This window comes from Temnothorax americanus, unplaced genomic scaffold (assembly GCF_048541705.1).
Source record: "Temnothorax americanus isolate GAGA-0224 unplaced genomic scaffold, ASM4854170v1 Scaffold1, whole genome shotgun sequence".
In the NCBI taxonomy this organism is placed as follows: domain Eukaryota; kingdom Metazoa; phylum Arthropoda; class Insecta; order Hymenoptera; family Formicidae; genus Temnothorax; species Temnothorax americanus.
Genome location: NW_027509230.1, coordinates 2,123,253 through 2,148,208, shown reverse-complemented (window position 1 = coordinate 2,148,208; position 24,956 = coordinate 2,123,253). Strand labels below are relative to the sequence as shown.

Below are 24,956 nucleotides of genomic sequence, written 5' to 3'. Positions count from 1 at the left end.
GGAGGAATCACGAATCCCTTGCCTTTTACAACAAATACTGAGGTAACAACTAAAAATAAATAACGAAGAAAGTAATATGTAAAGTATGCATTATAAAAGTTTTTCTTATTGCTAAAATATTATAATATTTTATAAAAACGAAAATGTGTGTGTGTGTGTGTGTGTGTGTATTCTTGAAACTCTTATTCTTCTTACAATTAGTAAAAGATTCTTAGAAGATGTTTTTTACTAAAACGATAGTTATTGTATAAAAAAACTGCGATTTTTAATATTTATAACATTTTTTCGTAAAAATATTAAAAAATATATAAATACAATTTTTAAGACAAATTATTACTACCATGACTGACTTATTGTTGAGAGAGAGAGAGAGAGAGAGAGAGAGAGAGAGAGAGAGAGAGAGAGAGAGAGAGAGAGAGAGAGAGAGAGAGAGAGAGAGGAGCTTCACGCATTTATTCAAACAAACCACCAAGCAATACTGTTTTTCGTTAAATGTTTGAATGGGCATTATATTCTCCCAAATCGGCTATATCAGGTGTTATTTATCTTAATTTCTTGGTGAATACATTATCTCACAATCAGTTTTTATGTTATATACTACAAATACTTACAGACAGAAAAATAGATATGGAGCTATCGCACAAGTAATTTTCGCAACAATAATTATTATTTTCTTATTGTTCGATACTTTTCTCTATTGTAGTGCGGTTGAACTGGGACAATTTTTTAATTTTTGGTTAGTTAAGCACGTGCTAATTAAAATGGCTCCCGATTTCAAGTAGCATGACCACAATGTCATTTTTACTGAAACATTTTATTTAAAACGCGTAGGATTGCGTATCGTAGGGTATAACAAATAAAATAATTGAATTACAAGTAAAACAGAATTATTTTTCAATAGCAGATAAAAATTAAAAAAAATTGTTCCGTGTAAGTATTTTGTAAGAGCAAGAGGGTTACATAACTTACATTCTTTATGAATAATTTTTTACCTTCAGTTAGATCTAGAAACGTAAAACTTAATTTTAGTTCTCGACGTTTTAAAAAATTATGAAAGTTTTATTTTCAGTAGACTTAAAATATATTGTTTCTCAGCAGAGAGAGAAAGATATATTTTTGCGTATATTGCTCAGTTGCGACTAACTCTCCTCAAGAATTGTTACGCTGCCGCGCTGCGATGAAAGGCGAAGTTTCTCTCAGGATATATCAATAATGCATCAATGCATGTCAATTCACGAAAGCGATATTATTTTCTTTTTTTTTTCTCAGTTATCTTCGTTTCGTCAGGCATGCAAAACTTTGAAGTCAATGTCTTCACGGAGCAACTTTCTTTTACCGAACATCGGGAGATATATTGTAGCGTGTTGATCATGTGAAATATCGTCGCCACTCTTATCGAAAAATGCAATATTTATGATACATCGATTATTCTATAGACTTCATGTTTAGTACATAAATACGTCATGTCACGCGGAGTATGTGCGATGGTTAGTGCGGGATAAAAATATATTTTTTTTGACGGAGGAAAACAGTGCGTGGTCGACCTTAGATATGGACGTTATTAGACATTCAGGATACGCAGGTTCGTTATTGTTTCTAATTCTCATTAGGAAACATTTGCTTGATGGTTTTAATTGAAACATTAAAAAAGGAAAAGTGATATAATTAGTAATCCAAATAGTATATTGTGCGTGCATATGATAAAAGATGTTAATTTTGAAGTATTTTTTCAATTTAAGATATACTATTCCATTATTTCTGAAATCATAGAAATAATTCCGAAACGGTTGATTAACGAGAGTTTACACTTTTGTAACTATTAGACTTTGAATGGGCGATAGAATTGAATCGCTATAGCTTGGAATTCATCGGTCTTTGGCCGAAAATGGAAGAAACAGCGCGAGAGAAATTAATAGCTAACATACGAGTATTTCTATTGATAATTATGGTAACCTGTGTCTGCGTAATTCCTTGTATACATTCTCTAATAAGAGTTTGGGGCGATCTGATGTCGATGACGGACAATTTACAGTTCACTTTACCTTTAGTGTCGATGACAATGAAACTCATCATTATGTGGCGCAAAAAAGCTGGTAAATAAATCTTCCTTGTAGTATAAATTTGGCACTAAAAAGTGGATGTTCCTTAAAAATAATATTGAAATATATAAGATACTGTTGTAAAATAACATTGAAAGTTTTTAAAAATAGTATTATAAATTCTTAAAAAGTACAACCATTTAAATAAATAAATATAATCCTAAATCCTAAATCCTAACGTGCGAATTTATTGCGAAGCTTATGCATATAAGAAGTTAGGTATTTTAAAGTTCTAAAAATAATTTTAAACTGTACGATTTAATGTGCGTGTTAGTATTTCTACTAAATTACTTTAAGACCAATGCACTAGACATTTGATGACGATAATTTTTTAATTACTTTATAGAATTTATATAATATTTGCTTTATAATTTTTTAAAAATTCGGTCTATTTTATAACTATTAATTTTTATATATCGCTGAAAAACCATTGTGTTGTTATATTTATTATAATGAATCTCTCTCGTTTCCACTTATTTCTCTCGTTACAATCTATTTTTTAAGCTCTTGCGCCGATCTTGTATATGATCGCTAAAGATTGGCTGAAACTGAACTCCAACGAAGAACGGAAAATTATGATAAGATGCGCGCGGATTCCTCGCATGATCATAATCTGCGGATTCGTCATAATGTTCGGGTCGTTTATCTTATTGTTTATTCTTCCGTGCTTCGGGATCACCGTGCGGTACATAACTAATGTGACCGATCCGGGCAAACCATTGCCCCTGCAGACATATTACTTCTACGACACAGATACGAGTCCGTACTTCGAGCTCACGTTCGCCGCACAATGTGTTACTCTCATGGTATCTGCTATGGGTTACACCGCGATTGACAGTATGTTTGGATTGTTGGTTTTCCATGTCTGCGGTCAATTGGAGAATCTTAAGGGGCGGTTAATGACGAGTTCTGAAAAAAATCCAAATTTTGATCATGTCTTAGCGAACGCTGTAATGGATCATGTACGCCTTATCAGGTTTCGTACATAATACGCATTCACTATTTTGATAAACACTTATTATTTTATATAACAATGCTAATTATTTCTAATAAAGTTATACAGCACAATTAGTAAATATATATCTGTATATATATTTCTAATAGAAAAATTATAATACTTTCGAAACATCTAAATTTAAACTTATTATTTCCTAGGCGTAATTAATAGATAGAATTATACTATAATACAATTTTTCATTTTGTACAATTTTTAATATTTAATTAAAAATTTTGTTATTATAGATGTGTTAGAATCATTGAAAATACATTTACTTTGATGCTTCTTGGATTATTTCTCTACTTCGGTACATTATTTAGTGTATACGGATTTTCCTTAGTTACCGTAAGTTAATGATTTTTTTCGCAGTCTCACAATACAAATTTTTTATTTATCAGTTTTGCTAATTTTATTTAATAATCTGACATTTGTATATTTGAACTCCTCTTTGAAGTGTTGAAACTGAAGTGAGAATTGCTAATATTCACAAACCCGTCTATGGAACATTTTGATATTCAATATACATGTACTAGATTATATTAGATCAAAATGTAATATTTATAGATATGTATTTAACCCTAGAACACCACATATGTACACTGGGGTAGCACACTTGTGTTTGTTTTAAAGATGCCCGCTGTTTCTACAATATAGCTAGTGAAAGTTAGGGAATCGAAGTGATAAGGTAAATAAACTTTTGTTCTTTCCCTACGATTCTCCATGCTGCGCAGCTTCGTCTGCCGTTTAGTAGACTTTAGTATGGCTACACCCAATAGGTAGATGTGCTAAACACGCGGTGCAATGTGATGTTCTAGGGTTAATTTAATTTAATTTAATATATCTTAAATATTATCTTAAGATTTTTAACGTTTAAATTTATTTCACAAATAAGAACACATTTTTTTTATATTGACAGTATTTATATTTATTTATTTATTTGATAGTTTATATATTTTTCTAGTACTTTCCTTATATTAATTAATAATTTAGGTTATTACCGATGGACGTCATTTATCCTTTCTAAGACTGTCAAGCCTTGTAACAGTTCTCGTGAATATTTTCGCACATATGTGTTTGTATTGTGTGGTTGGGGAATGTCTAATAACGCAAGTAAGTTGTCATTATTAAATCCGTCTTATCAAATTCATATAAATACTGCCTTGCTGCAAAAATTCGATACATATACTATAACCTAGTTGAAAAGCAGTTACTATATAAAAATAAATGTTCTAATTTTCACGATTGTCGAGTTTGTTTTGTCTGTGTTTTAAATTGCAATTTTATAATTAAGTACTTGCAAACAAATTAAAGAATTAAAATTATAACTCTGAAAATGTGTGTTAAATTGTATATATAATTAATTTTTTAAGATTAATAAGCTTGTACGAGATGTTTTTTCAATATTTAATAAAATTATATTGCATTATAGTGTGAAGGTGTCTATCAAGCTGTATGTGAATATCGTTGGTACGAATTAAAACCAAAGCAAGCCAGAAATATAATTCTGTTGATGACTCGCGCAAACAAGCCACTTAACGTAACTGTTGGAAAAATCTTTCCTCTAACGATGAATTCCTTCTGCAGCGTAAGCAAACACTTAATTATAAAGATGTTTTACTAAAACGTCAGTTATTGTATAAAAAGAACTGTGATTTAATATTTATAACAATTTTTTGTAAAAATATTAAATTGTATAATACAATTTTTATAAAACAGTTTATTTATTTTAGCTACTAAAAACATCAGGCGGTTATATATCGGTTTTGCTCGCACGATGTGATTAATGTGCATCATTGAAAAAATTGCATTAATAATATATAATAAACATAATGATAAGAACCAATACAAATATCATTATAGACATTGACAAAATGCTGAGCAGCACATTATTTGTACACGTATATTCATTTCAGATACGTTATAAAAGATTATAATTTAAAGCTTTAATAATTTGGAATGTTCGAATTTATAAAATATTTTATATATTATAATGTAGTTTTTTATTTTGCATTTTTCTATTATAATCGATGAGTTTTGCTCAGCACTACCGATGTGATTGAACCTACAATTAGTAGTAACCGTAGTCAATGTATTATTATTTTTCAATATTGACTCAATAAATTGTACAATTTTTATATTTTTTGTATTTTCTTTGTTGGAGAATGTTCCCTTGCACTAAAATATTTCTTCGTGTTTATTCATCACTTTTATTTATTATTTTATTTTATATCTTTTATATATTGAGAAAAAACTGCAATTTTTCATATATATGACAAAACTGCAATATTTTCATATATATGACAAGCTGTTGTACATAAAAAATATATTATTTACAAAAAATATACTTTTATCATATTTTAAAAATTTTTCGAAGTTTATGTTTTTAGCTTATATGTATGATGTCAATTCATATGACATCTTACACACTTTTTATCGCATAAAACGCTTTCCCGTTACACAACGTTCTTTATTTCTTTCGTTTTCTCTCCACAGATTCATTAAAAATGCATTATCCTTCGATACGAAAATGCATGCATATGTTATAAAGCATTATAAGATGAAAAAAACGTGTACAATAGGTTCCACGAGTCTGTAAAACACTGGGAAACAAACATATGTCCCTGTTTAGCGTTCTTATTTTCTACTTGTTACCATGCTCGAGAAGTTTTTGTGAAACGGAGAACTGTTCTCAAACTAGGGATGCCACTTTTAATATTTAATGTATCTCTCGCAAAACAGCTAAGTTTTCGCAGTTACTTCACAAGCATGCGTGACGATCACCTTCTACCTTAGGGTCACTTGAAATTTAAGAACGAAGCAGTACTCTTATTCTTGTGTCAGTTAATGACATGGACATTTCGGAATCTTCAGGTTACCAAGGTATTAATTGCATATAACATATATTTAGTTAATTACGTGTGCTTTTCATGTCTAATGATTAATTAGATCAATTAAGTTTTTTATATAAAAGAATCTTGTCTTGTATAAAAATATCTTATATAATTTATAGATTTTATATGGGCAGTTGAACTTCATCGTTTAAGCTTCGAAGTAGTCGGTTTGTGGCCAAAAACCGAAAAATTTACTAAGAAATACCAGAGGCCAGAAATACGAGTCGGTATTATCTTAAGTTTATTAATAATTATTTTTCTTCCGACGATATGTACGTTTATGCATGTTTGGGGTAATATGGTACTCGTAATAGACAGTTTGCATATCGCATTACCAATGACGGCAATATTTGTAAAATATGTTATTGTGCGATGGAAAAGAACAGGTATGTGTATAATTATTTAAAACCAAATCCATAGCATTAGATATCGTTACTTCATTAAAATCAGCATCACGAATATGATTTATCGTGACTTATTGCTGATTTTAATATCAAAAACCAGATATTATATATATGTATGTGATTTACACTTGTATAATAGCAGTATGTCGAAATAATGTGGATGCAGTTATGCAATAAGGAATCAAACGCAGTTTTTGTGATTTTTAGTTCTGCATTGCAAAGTACTCCTAAACAGGACAAGAAATTTTATAAAACTTCATATAACGCATAGAATTGTGAGGAAAATCATGGGTCAGTCATTGTACTTGAGATAACATTGACACCGAATTTTATTTCTAATGTATCGTGAAATTTACCTTTAGCGAAATAGTAAGGTTTGGAGTTTGTTCCGTATTGCAAAACTATGCGTCCTATTATAGAATGTATGTTATCTCCTTTTGAGTTTGAATGCTCAAAACTAACAACATATACTTGTAAATTGTTCAATATTACAACATTTTAATATTTATGTTTTATTTGTATTTATTTATATATTTTTAAGTTCTCTTCGCGATTGTAAATATGATAGCGGAAGACTGGATGAAATTCAAGCACTTTACAGAGAGAACTGTGATGATCAGACAAGCACAAAGTGCTCGATTAATCATGTTAACTGGATACATTTTGGTTGCAATAGGATTTCTCATCGTATCCATTCCGCCTTATTTTGGCATTCAAATATTATATACAACAAATTTTATGAATCGGAGCAAATTGTTACCGTTCGAGACGTATCACTTCTATGATACAGATAAGAGTCCGCAATATGAATTGACATTTTTAATTCAAATTATATCAAGTTTTTTAGCATCTATTGTTTACATATCTGTAGATATTTTTTTGGTGCTAATAATTTTTCACATTTGTGGCCAATTAGAAATCTTCAGATGCCGATTAGTTAGCTTAGTTTTGTGCAAAAATTTCAACAAAGTTCTGAATAACATCATAGCAACCCACGTACGACTCATCAGGTATAGATTTTTATTGTAACAATAAAAAGTTTAACAAAACAGCATTAGAAATACCATTAAAAAATTTTTTTATATAAAGATTTCAAATTTTAGGCGTTATATTATTTTATTTATCATATCATATGAATGATACTGAATCGGTGACGTTTTATGTTTAAACTTTATACATAAAGATTGTATCTGAAATATGGGAGAGAGTTTCGTGAATATTTCTAATATCAATATAAAAAACAAATATTTCTATTAAAATTAGTTTTTTTTTAAAGGACATATTTTATAAACCATATTCAACCATATATCGAAACTCTCTTTCTGATTTTGATGTCAGAAATATCTATTTAAATTTTTATCTAGAACTATAACGAAAGTTTTCCCGTGTTTAAATGTATATCCTGTATATTTTTATATGTATGTTGTTTCTTTAGTTTTAACACATAACAACCCTTTCAAATGTCCTTATTTCCATAGATTTGCTGAAAATATTGAAAATATGTACTCCTTAATAATGTTAATAACGGTACTTTGCTTTGCTATTACATTTTGCCTAAACGGCTTTCTATTTACTGTAAGTTACAGAATTCTAAATACGAAAAAATATTTTAATACATTTATACGTTTCTTTATACTTTTATAAGATATGCATTTCAGTTGCTTATTAACAAAAATACAGATAAAGTTGCTGTTACAGAAATATACTTTACAATAATTTTTCTTATTTCCTTATTGATGAATACATTTCTTTATTATGGCGCAGGAGAGCTTATAACGGAGCAAGTAAGTTATATAATATGTATATATGTTTGTTGTGGGCGCAAGCGCGCGTAATTGTAAACAATAACCGTAAACAGCGTACAATGTAAAGCCCCTTGCACAATGCTAGGCAGTAGGCAATAGGAACAGGGAATAAAAATCAGAAATAATATGTATAAATGCAGAATAAACAGTGACACAGGCAATAGACACAGAGTTTCCGTCACGTTGGAAATTCTGTGCCTATATATTGCCTGTTGCCAACCAATCATAGCATTCGAATTTTTTAGTTGTAATTAACGATTTTTTGGCTATTTCCTGTTCCTATTGCCTGTTGCCTGGCATTCTGCAAGAGGCTTTATTCTTTGTCGAGCGAATGTTTATTCGCTCGATTCGCAAATTTTAATTAAATTCTTATTAATTTAGTAAAAGACGCAATATAATATTGAAGTTTTCTGTTCAGTTTAATCCGCTTTATCTGCTCACGAAAAGTATTACGTCTATTAGACACCTTGTATGTACAAACGTAATATACGCTTAATATGTTATATAATTTGTAGCTATATAATTTTAATACATCAGTATATTTTTAACATTACTATAATATATAATAAAAAATCATTCCTCGTCATATTGTGTTACATAAGTTGGCTATTGTCGGGTAAGAAAAACTATTAAAAATTATTTTTTATGTACATATACGTTTAATAAAAGATCGTCCCTCTATTAACATTAATTAAAATACAAATGTACAGTATTAAGTTAAATGAGTTTCTTGTTTTTAATTTTTCTTCTGATCAAACATATAAGTCAGTAAAGTTTGATTTAACTCTTAGATATATTTTTGAATCCTCGTTATGATCCTCGTTTAAATGACATGACATTAATGTACTTCTATGTATTTGTTAAGAGTAATGCAGTACATCGCGCTCTGTGTGATCTTGAATGGTATAAATTGGAATCAAAAAAGGCGAGAAATCTTATTTTGTTAATGATACGAACTCACTATCCTTTTCGTATCACTGCAGGAAAAATTATTCCATTAACACTGGCTACGTTTTGCAGTGTAAGTTTATTTCGCATCTTTATGTATTAATTTCTTCTCCCTCCCTCTTTCTCTTTTTCTCTTTTTTAAGTGAATAAAATTTATTTTATTTATTTTTCCCCCGCGTATGTAATGTCGTAATATGCGTACATCATGCATGCGTGCGTATGTAATTGCGCGCGAACAAGTATAATTATTTTAAGGAAAATGTTATTTAATAATTGAATTGCAAATATAAACGACATGTGTTTACTTTAGTGGAAAGATCGTTAATAACATCAAAGCCATTAATGACTTCTCCACTAAAGTAATCATATTATAATGCAAGTTATAATATGATATGATTTTTAATTAAAATTGTTCGAAAGTGTTTATATAAATATCTACAAATTAAAGAATTATGGTCAGTCAGTATCTTAATCTTTACGACAGATGTAATAAAGGTTAACAACGTTTTCCTTAAGGCACTTTAGTCCACATTATTTTTGTAAAAATTTTCTTTTTGTTTTCGTAATGTCTCTAAATAAAGATATAATTATTTTCATTAATAAAGATATAATTTTTTTAGGTATTAAAAACATCGTGTGGCTATATATCATTTTTAATGACAAAACATGGTTGAAGATAAATATTACAAAATTTTATTACATGAAAGAAATGGATACATTTCTAGTTAAATAATTACAAATGACAATCGTATACAGCAATTGTTAGAACCAGTAAAAATAAAATTTTAGTTTTGTAGATTAACATTCATTGTTTATCATAAACTATATTGCGTTTCTGTAACATGACAATATTTTCATTGTCCGTCACTAGAATACTTTAATGGAGACTCGTTTGTATAACATATTACGTTCAAACAAAAGACAAGTCTATAGTTATAAATTGCCTTTACTACATGACACACTCAATAATATTATTATATTATATTAATAAGATTATCAATGTTAGTGTGTTACTTTATTAAATTAATATGATTAGATGATATATATATATATATGTCTACCTTACTACGACGATAGGATTTATTTCATCTGTTCCAATATCAAGAAGAGTTTCAAGTGGCTTATTTTCAAAGAACATTCGAACACATTGGTATAATATTGTCGAAAAGCCACCATATCTCTCTTAGAAAGTTGAAGTTTTATATTTTTTAACATACCGTAATTTTGTTAAAGGAATTGTATGAACAATAAATAATCGTAAAATACTTATTTTGGTCTGCTTACTAGACATATAATATTACATTCCTTCATGTTACGCTAGATGTATCTTGAGAAGAAATATTCGAAAAGTCCGTACACCTTGTAATTGTAATTATTTCTTTTTGACTAGAATATTTCTGTATTCTTATGGGTTCGACGTATAGAACTTTATTAAGAGTGAAATAACGTTATTTCTCATTTCGGAGAAAGCGCATGTATAATGAAGCAACGTACGAAAGAACTATTCAGATAAGTTCGACAAACTTCTGATGTACCGCGATGCAATATTTTCTACCTCTCGTTTTGTTAGATCAGAAATAAACGTTTTTATGAAATGTTGCACGTCTGTAAAGTTTCTTGACGATATGAACGGTCATAATCAAAACTGGGGATAGCATTTTTAATATTTAATGCAGCGTTTGACGAAACTGCTGGGTTTTAGCTCTTCTATGGAGAGCATGCGCGTTTATTTCACGCTACATAATGGGAGGAACGTGACAGTCTTTTTCACATTAGTTTTCATGGACATTAAGGAATCTTCCGGTTATAGAGGTACTAATTGTGTATGAAATTTTCATTACTTATTATTCGTATTCTACATGTCTTAAGTTAGTATAATTTTGCGTTATGGATTTATCCTTTGCATCGTATTTTTATTACTATTTGTTCCGATTAATTTTTTAAATCTACATATTAATTTGTAATTATTTTACGCAAATCCTTTATTTTATATAAAATTTTGTTAGATTTCATGTGGGCAGTTGAAATACATCGCTTAAGTTTGGAAATGTTGGGCTTGTGGCCTAAAGATGTTATGGTTTCTGTAAGAAGTTTATGGTCAGAACTTCATGCAAGCATTATTTTAATTTTATTAATATTTGTTTGTAATGTTCCGACGATATGTACGATTATAAAAGTTTGGGGCGATATGGTACTTGTAATCGACAATTTACGTCTTATGTTACCTCTGCTGATAGCATCAGTAAAATATGTCATTATGCGATGGAAACGAACAGGTATGTCTAGAATTATTTAAAATTTTCAACATTTTATTTCATTTCATTACTCCGTGAAGCGTTATGTTATAATTAATTTATTATCACAAACATATATTTCGAATAGTAATAATGTCACAAATCAAGAATTATTTGTCAGTTATTTCTGTAAAGCAATATGCATCGAAATATATAACAATATATATCAATATTTTAAAAATATGTAGTTTTTTTAGTTAGGGAGTTTACAAATAACACACTCATAAATACTTCACATAATATCTACTCATATAATATCTTTATAATAATGCTTATATAAGCAGTTTAATATTTTGACATATTAACATATAGCTTTATGTATATTTTCAAGTTCTTTTATCGATCGTAAATATGATGGCGGAAGATTGGATGGCATTCAAATCGGATGCAGAGAGAGCTGTGATGATAAGGCGAGCACGAACTGCTCGATTAATCATGATCATTGGATATGCTTTTATCCTATTCTCGCTTCTCATAATAACTGTGCCTACTTGTTTTGGCATTCAAGTATTGCACATAGGGAATTTTACGAAGCAAAGCAAACCCTTACCACTGGAGACGTATCATTTTTACGATACAGATAAGAGCCCGCAGTTTGAGTTGACATTTTTTTTTCATGTTTTAACAATGTTGTTAGCGAGTACCACTTATATGGCTGTAGATATATTTTTATTACTAATTATTCTTCATATTTGCGGCCAGCTAGAGAATTTTAGGTATCGACTCATTGGTTTGGTCTCATGCAAAAATTTCAACAAAAGTTTAAATGACATCGTAGTATTCCATTTACGCCTTATCAAGTAAGAATTTTTATCATAATAATGAAATTTTGCACAAAATAACTTTAGCAATGTTATTGAAACATTTATTACAACATAAAAAATCTAAATTTTAAAAATTTGTCAATACATCAACTTTTTAAACATTTTTTCTGCAGATTTGCCAACTATATCGAAAATACATACTGTTTAATGATGTTAATAATGATATTTCATTTTGCTATTGTATTTTGTTTAAGCGGCTTTCTGTTTACTATTGTAAGTAAAACAAAAAAATGTGAGAAAATATTTTAATACATATGTGTACGCTTCTTCATTTTCTTATAATTTATACATTCCAGATACTTAATGAGAGAAAAATTAATGAAGCTATTATTGTACAAATATTTCACTCAATACTTTTTATTATTATTCTATTGATGAATACTTTTTTCTATTGTGGTGCAGGAGAACTGGTAATGGAACAAGTAAGTTACATACTAAAATTTCTAAATATGTATTATAAATTTAATGTTTTAGTCATGATGGAAAAATAATGTCCATATATTAGAATATTTTTAGAAATGACTGAAACCATTTTACTTGTTATAGTTATGTTGCCATTTGTTATCAAATTTGATATCATATTATTATAAGAAAAATACTGAACATTTGTTTTATATACGTTTAATAAAAAATAATTTCCGTAACAACATTAATTAAAATGTGAATTTGTTGCAATTACATGAACTTGCTGTCCTAAATTCTTTTCTAATCAAAATAAAAATTAATTAAATTCTACAAATCCTTATTAATGTTTCTTAATAGAAGTCACCTACTTTGAAATGACATAGACATTAATATGTTCTGACACATGTATTTATCAAGTGCAACGCAGTACATCGTGGTATGTGCAATCTTGAATGGTACAAATTGGAATCTAGAAAGGCGAGAAATCTTATCTTATTGATGATACGAGCCAACCATCCTTTTCCCATCTCTGCAGGAAAGATTATTCCATTAACAATGGCTACTTTTTGCAGCGTAAGATTATTTAGAATTTTCATATTTTAATTTTAAATTTTTGCAGAAAAAATTAACTTATATAATGCAACTTATTTGTGTTTATTACACGTATAATTATGTATACAAAATACATATAATTGTGTAACTTTTTAATGACAATTTTATTTATTAATTGAATTTCAAATATAAACGATAAACATCAATATTCTGATCTCTATTATACATATATATATATATATATATATATATATATATATATACATGAAAGTCAAAGTAATTGACGAAATATTTTTTAAGGCATTTTAGCCAACATCTTTTGATATCTTTAACCCTTAAATGCCACATCTCTCAAGAATCTCGTAAATGACATGAGGGGTCTAAAAGACCCCATTGCAGCATGAAAAATGTCTTCTTACTCATTGATTTTTTGATATTTAGTTATGAAAATTATTTTCAATGTTGTTCAAAGCTTAGAAAAGAGAATAAAATGCTTATATTGTTAGAATTTCAATTTTAACATAGTATATTAAAATTAAGTAAACTGAGTACTGCTAAGTGTACAAACGGGTAGGTCACGCACTCAACTATCATCAGAGGGAGCATGAGCTCCATTTTTGGGGGGAACATTTGAAAATATATAATTGTAAAGGGTCTGGGGTCCGCTGGACCCCGCGTGGCATTTAAGGGTTAAATATAAAAATTTTCCTTAACTTTCTCTAAGTAATTTCTCTAAATAAAGATAATTGTTTTTTATAGATATTAAAAACATCGTGTGGCTATATTTCTTTCTTACTGACAAAACATGGTTGAAGATCGCGATGATATATGATTTAATATTTATTTACGAAAGTAGTGGATGTGTTTGCAGTTAAATAATTACGAGTATATAGAACCCTATTAAAAATACAATTACGTAATTTTTTATATCAAAGTAAACGCATACGCAATAAAGCAATACAAAAAAACTTTTTAGGCAAATATTAGGCAAACTTAAGATATATTACGATGCAATATTTTCCATTTCTTGTCTTATTATATCAGACATAAACGTTTTCATGACTTACTATACACTTGTAAAGTATTTTCTTATTATATTAACAGATAATCAACTGAGGATAATATAGCGGCGCACTTTTAATACTTAGGCTGAAGAACGCGATAATACATTAATATTTATTATTTACGAAAAAAATGAATACGTTTGCCAATTATATAATTACAAGTTCTAGACAATTAATTGTTACGATAGAAATAAACTTTTCGTTTTATGTGTTTGCTATCGCTTGGAAATTATATTATTAAATATTTTGTGACATGGCGATATATCACTGTTCGTCACAGAATTAGTTCAATAGAGATTAAACTTTTGTACAACTGTGAGAGTTTTACCACTTCTACTTTTGCGAAAAGATTCGAAGTGGACCGGCTGTCTTATCTTCGAGACACGGATACACGCGAAGATGTTTAATTATTTCGTAGCAAGAATGTATAATCGCACTTTTGAAAACCATGCACGTCATAGAGTTGTAACATTGCAGTACATTATAAAGTCGGAGTTTTATACTGTTATAGCTGTTCATAACCGACGTTCCACTAAAAGATATGTATAAACAATAAATAATTCTGAAATATCCACTTGATAGATATAATAACGCGTTCATTCATGTGTGTTATGACGGACGCATCTGACTTTTCAAAAAACGTTCAAAAGGTATGTATAATGCCATATGCAATGTCGTGTGTTATCTTATTTCTTTATCACAACGTTTCGGAGTTCTTATGGATTCTTATTCGATATATAGAATCCCATTGAAAATGCGATTACGCTGTTTTTCATTTTGAAGTAAACGCATATATAATGAAACAAAATACGAAAAAACTTTGTGAACGAACATTCGCCAAACTTTTAATATACTGCGACGCAATATTTTTATCTCTTCTCTTATGAGACCAGACGCGCGCGCGCGTAAACAATTTTTGTGATCTATTATATGCTTGTAGAGTTCTTTTTTGCACTACCAACAGCTATAATCAACTGGGGATAGCATTTTTAATATTTAATGCGCCTGACGAGGCTGCCGAGTTTTTGTACTTTGTATGGAGACTTTCCATTGGAGAGCATGCACGATGATCGCTTTAAATTATATAGGGAGGAAGAACGGGACGATCATCTTCATGTTAGTCTTCGACATGGACACGGAGTCTTCGGGTTATAAAGGTACGAATCCTATACCCTGTATTTTTTATTAACTATAAGCGTGTTCTATATATCTAATAAACAAATTATTATTTTGCATTGTAAATCCATTTCTATCATCACGTATTATTGCTACCTCTTACAATTAATCTTTTAAATAACTATAATTTATTAATTTGTTAGATTATTTTATTTAAATCTTTTATTCTCTCCGTATAAAAAATTGTCAGATTTCGCATGGGCAGTTGAATTACACCGTTTGGGTTTGGAATTGATCGGTTTATGGCCTATAGCCGATGATGTTTCTAAGAAAAATGCATGGTCTAATATTCGCGTATGCTTTATTTTCATTACTGTGATAGTCGTCTCTGGTGTACCACTTGTATGGGCGCTTATACGAGTTTGGGGCGACACGGTACTTATGGTAGATAATTTACGAGTTACATTACCTCTTATAATGGTTTCATTCAAATTTGTTATTATACGATGGAAACGTAAAGGTATGTGTTATATTAATTGATGTAAAATATCTCACCTTATATATTTTATTTCTATACTAAACTATTATATGATATTTATTACTAGAGGAAAGTGCCCTATTATGAGATAGGACTCTAATATGAGATGGCGGGGTTCTTTCATGATGAAATCAACAGATGGGGCTTATATAGATAGGGCCTTTTAGCTTAACATACTTCATATTAGAATCCTGTCTCATAATAGAGCACTTTCTTCTACTAATGCGTATTAAATTATGATATTAGGAACAAGATCTACGTGATTAATTTTTCTTTTTCTTCCTTTTTTTCTCCTTGTGCATATCAAAATTAAATTATCAAGTGTTCATATTACTTTCCTTCTCTATCTCTCTTTTTGATAGTTTAGTTGTACTTAATTAATTGTTAACTCTCGAGCCTCTCTAGAACCAAGAGTCGATCCATGTTCGTGTGATGTTTATGTAATATCTGTGTTTGATGGCTTGGGAGTTGAGAAATAATTATAATTATAGTTGTAGATAATTTGATATGTTTGCACATTATCAATATTATTGTTTTTTTATTTCCAAGTTCTCCTATCTATTGTAAACGCGATGGCGGAGGATTGGATAGCATTAAAGTTAAGCAAAGAGAGGGATGTGATGCTAAAAAATGCACGATTTGCTCGATTACTCATAATTTACGGATATATTTTAATGACATCAGCATTTATCATGCAAATCATTTTTCCTTGTTTTGGCATAAAAATGAGACACGTAACAAATCTCACCGATCGAAACAAACCGCTACCGCTGCAGACGTATTACTTCTACGACACTGATAAAAGCCCGCAATTTGAATTGACATTTCTTGTTCAAGCCATAACACTTTTTCTAGCAGCTATTATTTACGCGGCAGCAGATGCTCTTCTTGGGCTCGTAATTTTTCACATCTGTGGCCAATTAGAGAATTTCAGACACCGTCTAGTCAATTTGGTTTTCTGCAAAAATTTCAACCAAGCTCTGAATAACAGCATAATGTGTCATTTACGACTCATCAGGTGTGGATTTTGGCTATGACAATAGCATGCCAAATAATCAACAAAACTTCTGACAAAATTAGTTCTTGCACTTTTACAATACTGCAATTTCTTTAAACGTTAAAATTTTCATGTCTGTAATGTTATAAATATTAATTTGTAATATTAAATTATATAATACTAGCATCTTTTGTCAAAATTTATTCGGCTAAAATTGTTATTTTAATTTTTAATAAACTATAATAAATTAATAATAGCCTATAAAAACTGTTAATATTATTTTTTTAATTAAGAAACGTCGGATGAATAAAAAGTTAGTAAATAATATTAGTTATTTACAATTAATTTTTAAATGTACAAATCTGGTTAAATGTAGAATTTTATTAGCTTTAAAATGACATTTCTATTTAATTATCAGTTCTGCTTCTAGGTTTGCCGATAACATTGAAAACACATTCTCGTTAATAATGTTTGGATTGGTACTTTATTTTTGCAGTGTATTTTGCTTATTCGGATTTTTATTTCTTACTGTGAGTTCCAGTGAAACGAAATAATGTACTGAAAATATTTTAATTCTTACGCGTTTCTTTATGTTTGAAAAGTATATTTGTGCAATATAACTTGTGTGAGTCTATAAACTATTATATGTTTAACTTATATCACATTGTGTGTTTTACTAATTAGCGAGATATATTATTTAGATAATTACTAATCGAGAGATAAATAACGCAAGTGGCCTACAAGCATGTTACTTGGCATTAGGTGTTCTTATGTTATTTACATATACGTTTCTCTATTGCGGTGCAGGAGAACTTGTAACAGGACAAGTAAGTTATACATTTATACAATTACATTAGTAAAAAGTACGTAATATAGAGGGGGGTGTACGTAATATAAGAAATAAATTAAAATAAAATTATACACATAATCTGTATTAACGTATATAGGTGTTTCAATATACGTAGATTAATATTCGTCGCAACTTATATTAAAATAATATGTGTATTTTTATTATTATACGTTACATGTACGCATTTGTTAAGCGTGAAGCTGTATATCGTGCAATATGTGATCTTGAGTGGTATAAATTGGAATTAAGAAAAGCGAGGAATCTTATTTTATTAATGGCACGTGCCAACAAACCGTTTTGCATCTCTACAGGAAAAATTTTTCCTTTAACAATGGCTACATTTTGCAGCGTAAGATATGATAATTTCTACTTTAACTTTTTATTTTTTCTTACCAAATGCAATTTTACTTATTTCCCTATTTAACACGTTCCATGCCGCCGTGGGTGGCCCACGTTGTATTTTTCGTTCAGGCTGTTTAACGTTTTGGCTATAAAGAAAAAAAAACATAATCATTAAATATTTTGTGATACCATATATGTGAGTGCTTAATTATGATTTATGGTGCAATATTGGTATTGTAGCCTATAATATCACATCTTGCGATCATCGATTTGAGATATCGAATCACTATAATCTTTTATTTTTTACTTTATTTAAAAATTATCGATTAATATAGAAATGTTAACAAGCTGGGCACAATAGGTATAAGTTACAAAAAATTTGACTATACAAAAGTTTTAATATTTTCTAAGCACTATCCCAATTATGTTTACGTATATCCTGTTTTAACGTAAAACAGCATTATGTATCACTCTTTAGTTATAAAATATTTATTGATTAAATAATTATTAATAAACGTTTGTATATATAAAATATATTAATTTTATTAAATAAATAATTTAAAAAGTATTCTTGTTGTGCTCTGAATTGCATTTAGCCACATTGGGCCTTCATCATTATAACAATAACAATTTTTTAGTCATAAAAAACATTTTATATTACAAGTATAATAACCAAGCCACATAGGTTATGGGTAATCCACGTGGGCGACAAATAAATAACATGTTAATGCTCTTGATCAAAAGTAGTCGATTACTAAGCAAACTTAAATGTAAAAAATTGTTATAATTATTATTATAACATAGTATAAAAGTGTAACTAAGGTTATTTTTGCAGATATTTTTTTCTTTCATATATATTATATATCCAAATAATATATATAATATATACTTTCTTTCAGCTTTTAAAAACGTCGGCTGGATATATATCGTTTTTGCTGGCAAAGGGAAGTTGAAAATCACGTTAACATACTTTTATTCAGTTCTATAGAAAAGACGAATGTGTATATCCAATAACATATTTTCACAACACCTCCACGGAAAGTTCGACATTCCATGCCTGTAGAGAGGGGCGAAATTGGCCACTCTCGCCTCTCTCTAGGCATAGAAGTCGAACTTTCCTTAAAGGTATTGTGAAAAATATTGTGTGCACCTCGGGTCGAAAGCTTTTTCAGACTCGTGTGATTTGCCGCCTTCACCTTCGGCTCGGGCGGCAAACTTCACACTCGTCTAAAAAACGCTACTTTCGTCCCTTGGAGCACAATATACTATTCCCGACAAAAACTAAAATAATTATGTGTAATTATAGCTAATAAAATTAAAGGTTCGTGTTATTTACATCGATGTTTATCATTTATTGGAAATTATATGTATCTTGATAGGTGACAGTTTTCAATATTTATTAGGAAAATAATTTAATTAAGTTTAAAGATTTGTATGTTGCATTTCTTTAAAAAAAAAAAACACTTTCAAACGGTTTAAATAATTTCTCAATTATCAGCATTCTTTGTGTGTATAACTAAATTTAGTGACAATAATAAATTGATGTAAGATGGATCAACCTATATGAATATTTTGATGTGATTATTACTGCTTGCTTTAATTTTATAAAGAAATGAAAAGAAGATCGATAAATGCTCATTCTTGTGGTGCAAAAACGTCAATTTTTCTATTTTCGTAAAAATAATTAATATTTTGAATGCTTATGTACGATTGCTATATGTTTTCTTTAAATCACGGGCAAATGTCAAAGAGGAAATTTCAATCGGATATTTAAAGGACACAGTCGTTTTATAAAAAAAAAATTTTTTTAAATACGGAAAAACTTAAAAAATAACTATAAAAAATATCTATTGCAGTTTATACTCGATAGTAGATTTATTTTCTGCGTTATATAAACAAATATATCTTTATAATAATTACATTTGAAACATACGATAACGATGATGTATTATCCAGGTCTATAAACTGCAGCTTCTTACATTTTCGTAGCTATATTACTTTGTTACAAGAAACTTTCACGACAAGCTCGTTAAATTTGCAAAGTACTGCGACGGAATATTTCCTATTTCTCGTCTGTGCATAAACGCTTTTTATAACTTTTTGAACGTTTGTAAACTTTTTTTAGACGAGTACCTATGGTCAATTGGAAATAGCATTCTTAATATTTAATGCGCCTGACGAGGCTACCATTTTTGTACTTGTATGGAGAGCATGCGCGATGATCGCTTTACATTATATGGGGGGGAAGAACGGGACGATCACCTTCATGTTAGTCTTCGATATGGACACGGAGTCTTCGGGTTATAAAGGTACGAATCCTATATCATGTATTTTTTGTTTATTAAAAAAGCGTGTTCTATATATCTAATAAATAAATTATTATTTTCCATCGTAAATCCATTTATATCATCACGTATTATTGTTACCTTACGATTAGTCTTTTAATTATTACAATTTATTAATTTGTCAGATTATTTTATCTAAATCTTTTATTTTTTCTATATACAAAAAATTGTCAGATTTCGCATGGGCAGTTGAATTACATCGTTTGGGTTTGGAATTGATCGGTTTATGGCCTATAGCCGATGAAGTTTCTAAGAAAAAATTATGGTCCAATAATATTCGCGTAGGCTTTATTTTCATTACTCTGATAGTTGTCTCTAATGTACCGCTTGTATGGGCGCTTATACGAGTTTGGGGCGACATAGTACTTATGGTAGACAATTTACGAATTACATTACCTTTTATATTGGTTTCATTCAAATTTGTTATTATACGATGGAAACGAAGAGGTATGTGTTATATTAATTTATGTAAAATATTTCACCTTATATATTTTATTTCTATGCTAAACTATTATATAATATTTATTACTACTAATGTATTAAATTATGATATTAGAAACACAAGATGTTTCATTTTCTCTTCTTCTCTCCTTTTCTTTTTTCTTTTGCAATCAATATCAAAATTAAATTATCAAGTGTTTAGATTATTTTCTTTCTCTATCTCTCTTTTTGATAGTTTAGTTGTACTTAATTGTTAACTCTCGAGCCTCTCTAGAACCAAGAGTCGATCCATGTTCGTGTGATGTTTATGTAATGTCTGTGTTTGATGGCTCGGGAGTTAAAAAATAATTATAATTATAGTTGTAAATAATTTGATATGTTTGCACATTATCAATATTATTATTTTTTTATTTCCAAGTTCTCCTATCTATCGTAAACGCGATGGCGGAGGACTGGATAGTATTAAAGTTAAGCAAAGAGAGGGATGTGATGCTAAAAAATGCACGATTTGCTCGATTACTCATAATTTCCGGATATGTTTTAATGACATCAGCATTTATCATGCTAATCATTTTTCCTTGCTTTGGCATAAAAATAAGACACATAACGAATCTCACCGATCGGAACAAACCGCTACCGCTGCAGACGTATTACTTCTACGACACTGATAAAAGCCCGCAATTTGAATTGACATTTCTTGTTCAAGCCATAACAATTTCTCTAGCAGCTATTATTTACACGTCGGTAGATGCTTTTCTTGGGCTCGTAATCTTTCACATCTGCGGCCAATTAGAGAACTTTAGACACCGTTTAGTCAATTTGGTTTTGTGCAAAAATTTCAACCGAGCTCTGAATAACAGCATAATGTATCATTTACGACTCATCAGGTGTGGATTTTGGCTATGACAACAGCATGCCAAATAATCAACAAAACTTCTAAAAAATTAGTTCTTGCACTTTTAAAACACTAGAATTTCTTTGAACGTTAAAATTTTTATGTCTTATTTGTTATAAATATTAATTTGTAATATTAAATTATATAACACTAGCATCTTTATTTGTCAAAATTTATTCGACTAAAATTATTTTAATTTTTAATAATCTATAATAAATTAATAATAGCCTATAGAAACTGTTAATATTATTTGTTTTAATTAAGAAACGGCTTAGTAAAAAGTTAGTATATAAATAATATTAAATTAAAGTTATTTACATTTAATTTTTAAATGTACAAATCTTGTTAAATGTAGAATTTTATTAGCCTTAAAATGACATTTCTATTTAATTATCAGTTTCTGCTTCTAGATTTGCCGATAACATTGAAAATATATTCTCGTTAATGTTGTTTGGATTGGTACTTTATTTTTGTGTTGTATTTTGTTTATGTGGATTTTTATTTCTTAATGTGAGTTTCAATGAAACCAAATGATGTACTGAAAATATTTTAATTCTTACGCGTTTTTTTATTTTTGGAATGTATATTTATTATAACTTGTGTGAGTCTATGGTCTATTATATGTTTAACTTATATTAATTTGTGTCTTACTAATTAGCGAGATATATTATCCAGGTGATTACTGATCGAGTGATAAATGATGCGAGTGTCCTACAAGCATGTTACATGGCAGTTGCTGTTGCTAATTTATTAACGTATACGTTTCTCTATTGCGGTGCAGGAGAACTTGTAACAGGACAAGTAAGTTATATACGTCGGTCGGTACGAAAGTATATAATGCTTTCTAATATTTTTTTTTTAATCTGGCGCCAAAAATTTTGCGTTTTATTGAGTTGTTACTTGAAATCTTTAATTATATTATGTTAAGTGATGTTGTGATTTCAGTTACGTTAGTGTGTCACACGAATAGTTCAAACTAGGGTGTGTTTTAGATATGCACGTAACAAATAATAGCGGTAATTGAATTTCTTACAATGGAAGAAGTGAATCCTATTGAAATCCGTTTGTATCCGTTCAGAAATGGTGTTGTCATAAATATTTTTTAAACGCAAATGAATTTCAATGGTTGCCCAAGTAGCAGAGTGACGTCAAATGACGTATTAATAACGTCTTAATGACGTCTTTAACGTCAATAACGTCATCCTGGGTGCGTTCAGCAAAAAAAGCAACACAGCGAACGATCAGTAATTTTTTTAAATGATTGGACCTTCCCTTTAAATCTTCTCTGGATCCACGTGTAGAAACCAATCGTAATAAAGAATTATTGAGCGCTCATTGAGTTGCTTTCTCCGCTGAACGCAGCCATGGAACTCACTTCTTCCACGGCAAGAAATTCAATCACCGCCTTTGTCTGTTACACATATATCTGCAACACATACCAGTTCAAACTGCTTGTGTGACACACTCATGTAAATGATCAGAATACCACTCATAACATAACTCAACTAGAGACTTCAAATAACAACTCATTGAAACGCAAAATTTTCTACGGCGCCAGATTCGAATAGGAGGCATTACTTTTGTACCGACCTTCGTATTTATACAATTACATTAGTAAAAAATTAAAATAAAATTATATAACCTGTACTAACGTATATATGTATCAATATACGTACATTAATATTCATGGGAACCTATATGTTGAAATAATACGTGTATTTATACGTTACATGTACACATTTGTTAAGTGTGAAGCTGTATATCGTGCAATATGCGATCTTGAGTGGTACAAATTGGAATCAAGAAAAGCGAGGAATCTTATTTTGTTAATGGTACGATCCAACGAACCGTTTTGCATCACAGCAGGAAAAATTTTTCCCTTAACAATGGCTACATTTTGCAGCGTAAGATATAATATAATTTCTAGTTTAACTTTTTGCTCCTTTGTACCAAATACAATTTAACTTATTTCCCTATTTAACACATTCCGTGCCGCCGTGGATGGCCCACGCTGTATTATATGTATCACTTTAGTTATAAAATATTTATTGATTAAATAATTATTAATAAACATTTGTATAAAATATCAATTTTATTAAATAATTAACTTGAAAAGTTTATATTCTTGCTGTGTTCTGAATTGCATTTAGCCACATTAGACGTTCATCATTATAACAATAACAATTTTTTACTCATTATAAAATACATTTTATTTTACAAATATAATAACCATGCCGCATTGGTTACGGATAATCTACGTGGACGACAAATAATTAAAATTGGTCCGGCTCGGAACATGTTAATCTTGATCAAAAGCAGTCAATTACTAAGCAAACATGAATGTAAAAAATTGTTATAATTATTATTATAACATAGTATAAAAGTGTAACTAAAGTTATTTTTGCGAATATTTTTTTCCATATTATATCTAAATAATAATAATATACTTTCTTTCAGCTTTTAAAAACGTCGGCTGGATATATATCGTTTTTACTAGCAAAAGGAAGTTGAAAATCACGTTAATATATTTTTATTCAGTCATTCCATAGAAAAGACAAATGTATATCCAATAAAATATTTCCAGACAAAAGCTAATAATTATGTCTAATTATAGCTAATAAAAATAAAGTGTTATTCACATCAATGTTTATCATTTGGAAATTATATTATTATGCATCTTGATACGTGACAATTTTCAATATTTATTAGGAAAATAATTCAATCAAGTTCAGAGATTTGAATTTCTTTTTTGGGGGGGGAGAACACTTTCAAACGATTTAAATAATTTTTTAATTATTAGTAGTTTTTGTGTGTATAACTAAATTTGGTCACAATTATAAATCGATGTAAGATGGATCAACCTATATAAATATTTCGATGGGATTATTACTGCTTGCTCTAATTTTAGCAATTAAAGAGATGAAAAGAAGACGGATAAATGCTCAACGTAAACGTTTACATTATTTATGTCAATGTTGTATTCGTGTTGTATGTAATAATCAGTATAGTATTTTTCAATACATGAAATTTGCATTTGCTTAATAATCACATCTTTTTTTTTTTTATGTAAAAAATGTTTTGAGTTCTGAAATATAAAATAAGTGAACTAATTATATATTTTTTATTTAACAACATTTTAAAACTTGCAC

The 24,956-nt window shown here is 29.1% G+C and overlaps 4 protein-coding genes across 5 annotated transcripts; all 4 read left to right on the top strand.

Moving 5' to 3' along the window:
* Positions 1-299: 299 nt before the first annotated feature.
* On the top strand, positions 300-9,905 carry LOC143896080 (uncharacterized). The gene is made up of 15 exons (XM_077403632.1): positions 300-1,582; positions 1,824-2,093; positions 2,604-3,075; positions 3,342-3,441; positions 4,087-4,206; positions 4,526-4,681; positions 4,827-4,872; positions 5,676-5,684; positions 5,908-5,976; positions 6,107-6,373; positions 6,933-7,401; positions 7,870-7,966; positions 8,050-8,175; positions 9,062-9,217; positions 9,765-9,905. The coding sequence occupies exons 1-15, from the start codon at positions 1,552-1,554 to the stop codon at positions 9,816-9,818; spliced, it is 2,442 nt and encodes an 813-aa protein (XP_077259758.1). The 5' UTR covers positions 300-1,551; the 3' UTR covers positions 9,819-9,905.
* On the top strand, positions 9,823-14,187 carry LOC143896446 (odorant receptor 13a-like). Of its 2 annotated transcripts, XM_077404350.1 has the most exons (7): positions 9,823-10,956; positions 11,151-11,420; positions 11,770-12,238; positions 12,376-12,475; positions 12,559-12,684; positions 13,085-13,240; positions 13,979-14,187. In XM_077404350.1, exons 1-7 carry the CDS (start codon positions 10,815-10,817, stop codon positions 14,030-14,032), a joined length of 1,317 nt encoding a protein of 438 aa, XP_077260476.1. In that variant the 5' UTR covers positions 9,823-10,814; the 3' UTR covers positions 14,033-14,187. The 2 variants fall into 2 exon arrangements, with proteins under 2 accessions (XP_077260476.1, XP_077260482.1); XM_077404356.1 differs by lacking the exon at positions 13,979-14,187 and having other exon boundaries at positions 13,025-13,222.
* Positions 14,188-14,330: 143 nt separating this feature from the next.
* Positions 14,331-19,505, top strand: LOC143896609 (odorant receptor 13a-like). Its single transcript, XM_077404562.1, has 8 exons — positions 14,331-14,933; positions 15,224-15,440; positions 15,650-15,919; positions 16,487-16,955; positions 17,365-17,464; positions 17,636-17,761; positions 17,978-18,133; positions 19,026-19,505. Exons 2-8 carry the CDS (start codon positions 15,320-15,322, stop codon positions 19,077-19,079), a joined length of 1,296 nt encoding a protein of 431 aa, XP_077260688.1. The 5' UTR covers positions 14,331-14,933; positions 15,224-15,319; the 3' UTR covers positions 19,080-19,505.
* A 492-nt stretch (positions 19,506-19,997) lies between these two features.
* LOC143896456 (odorant receptor 13a-like) lies at positions 19,998-24,890 on the top strand. Its single transcript, XM_077404365.1, has 7 exons — positions 19,998-20,435; positions 20,646-20,918; positions 21,331-21,799; positions 22,218-22,317; positions 22,483-22,608; positions 23,556-23,711; positions 24,265-24,890. Exons 1-7 carry the CDS (start codon positions 20,345-20,347, stop codon positions 24,316-24,318), a joined length of 1,269 nt encoding a protein of 422 aa, XP_077260491.1. The 5' UTR covers positions 19,998-20,344; the 3' UTR covers positions 24,319-24,890.
* The last annotated feature ends 66 nt before the right edge of the window (positions 24,891-24,956 follow it).

Coding starts and splice junctions, on each gene's coding strand:
- LOC143896080 (XM_077403632.1), top strand. CDS start 1,552: ATGGACGTTATTAGACATTCAGGATACGCAG. Junction 2,094..2,603: donor TATGTGGCGCAAAAAAGCTG/GTAAATAAATCT, acceptor CTATTTTTTAAG/CTCTTGCGCCGATCTTGTAT. Junction 4,207..4,525: donor GGGAATGTCTAATAACGCAA/GTAAGTTGTCAT, acceptor ATTGCATTATAG/TGTGAAGGTGTCTATCAAGC.
- LOC143896446 (XM_077404350.1), top strand. CDS start 10,815: ATGCAGCGTTTGACGAAACTGCTGGGTTTTAGCTCTTCTATGGAGAGC. Junction 12,239..12,375: donor TTCCATTTACGCCTTATCAA/GTAAGAATTTTT, acceptor TTTTTTCTGCAG/ATTTGCCAACTATATCGAAA. Junction 13,241..13,978: donor CAATGGCTACTTTTTGCAGC/GTAAGATTATTT, acceptor TGTTTTTTATAG/ATATTAAAAACATCGTGTGG.
- LOC143896609 (XM_077404562.1), top strand. CDS start 15,320: ATGGAGACTTTCCATTGGAGAGCATGCACGATGATCGCTTTAAATTAT. Junction 15,441..15,649: donor GGAGTCTTCGGGTTATAAAG/GTACGAATCCTA, acceptor AAAAATTGTCAG/ATTTCGCATGGGCAGTTGAA. Junction 16,956..17,364: donor TGTCATTTACGACTCATCAG/GTGTGGATTTTG, acceptor TTCTGCTTCTAG/GTTTGCCGATAACATTGAAA.
- LOC143896456 (XM_077404365.1), top strand. CDS start 20,345: ATGATCGCTTTACATTATATGGGGGGGAAGAACGGGACGATCACCTTC. Junction 22,318..22,482: donor GTGGATTTTTATTTCTTAAT/GTGAGTTTCAAT, acceptor TATATTATCCAG/GTGATTACTGATCGAGTGAT. Junction 22,609..23,555: donor GAGAACTTGTAACAGGACAA/GTAAGTTATATA, acceptor ACATTTGTTAAG/TGTGAAGCTGTATATCGTGC.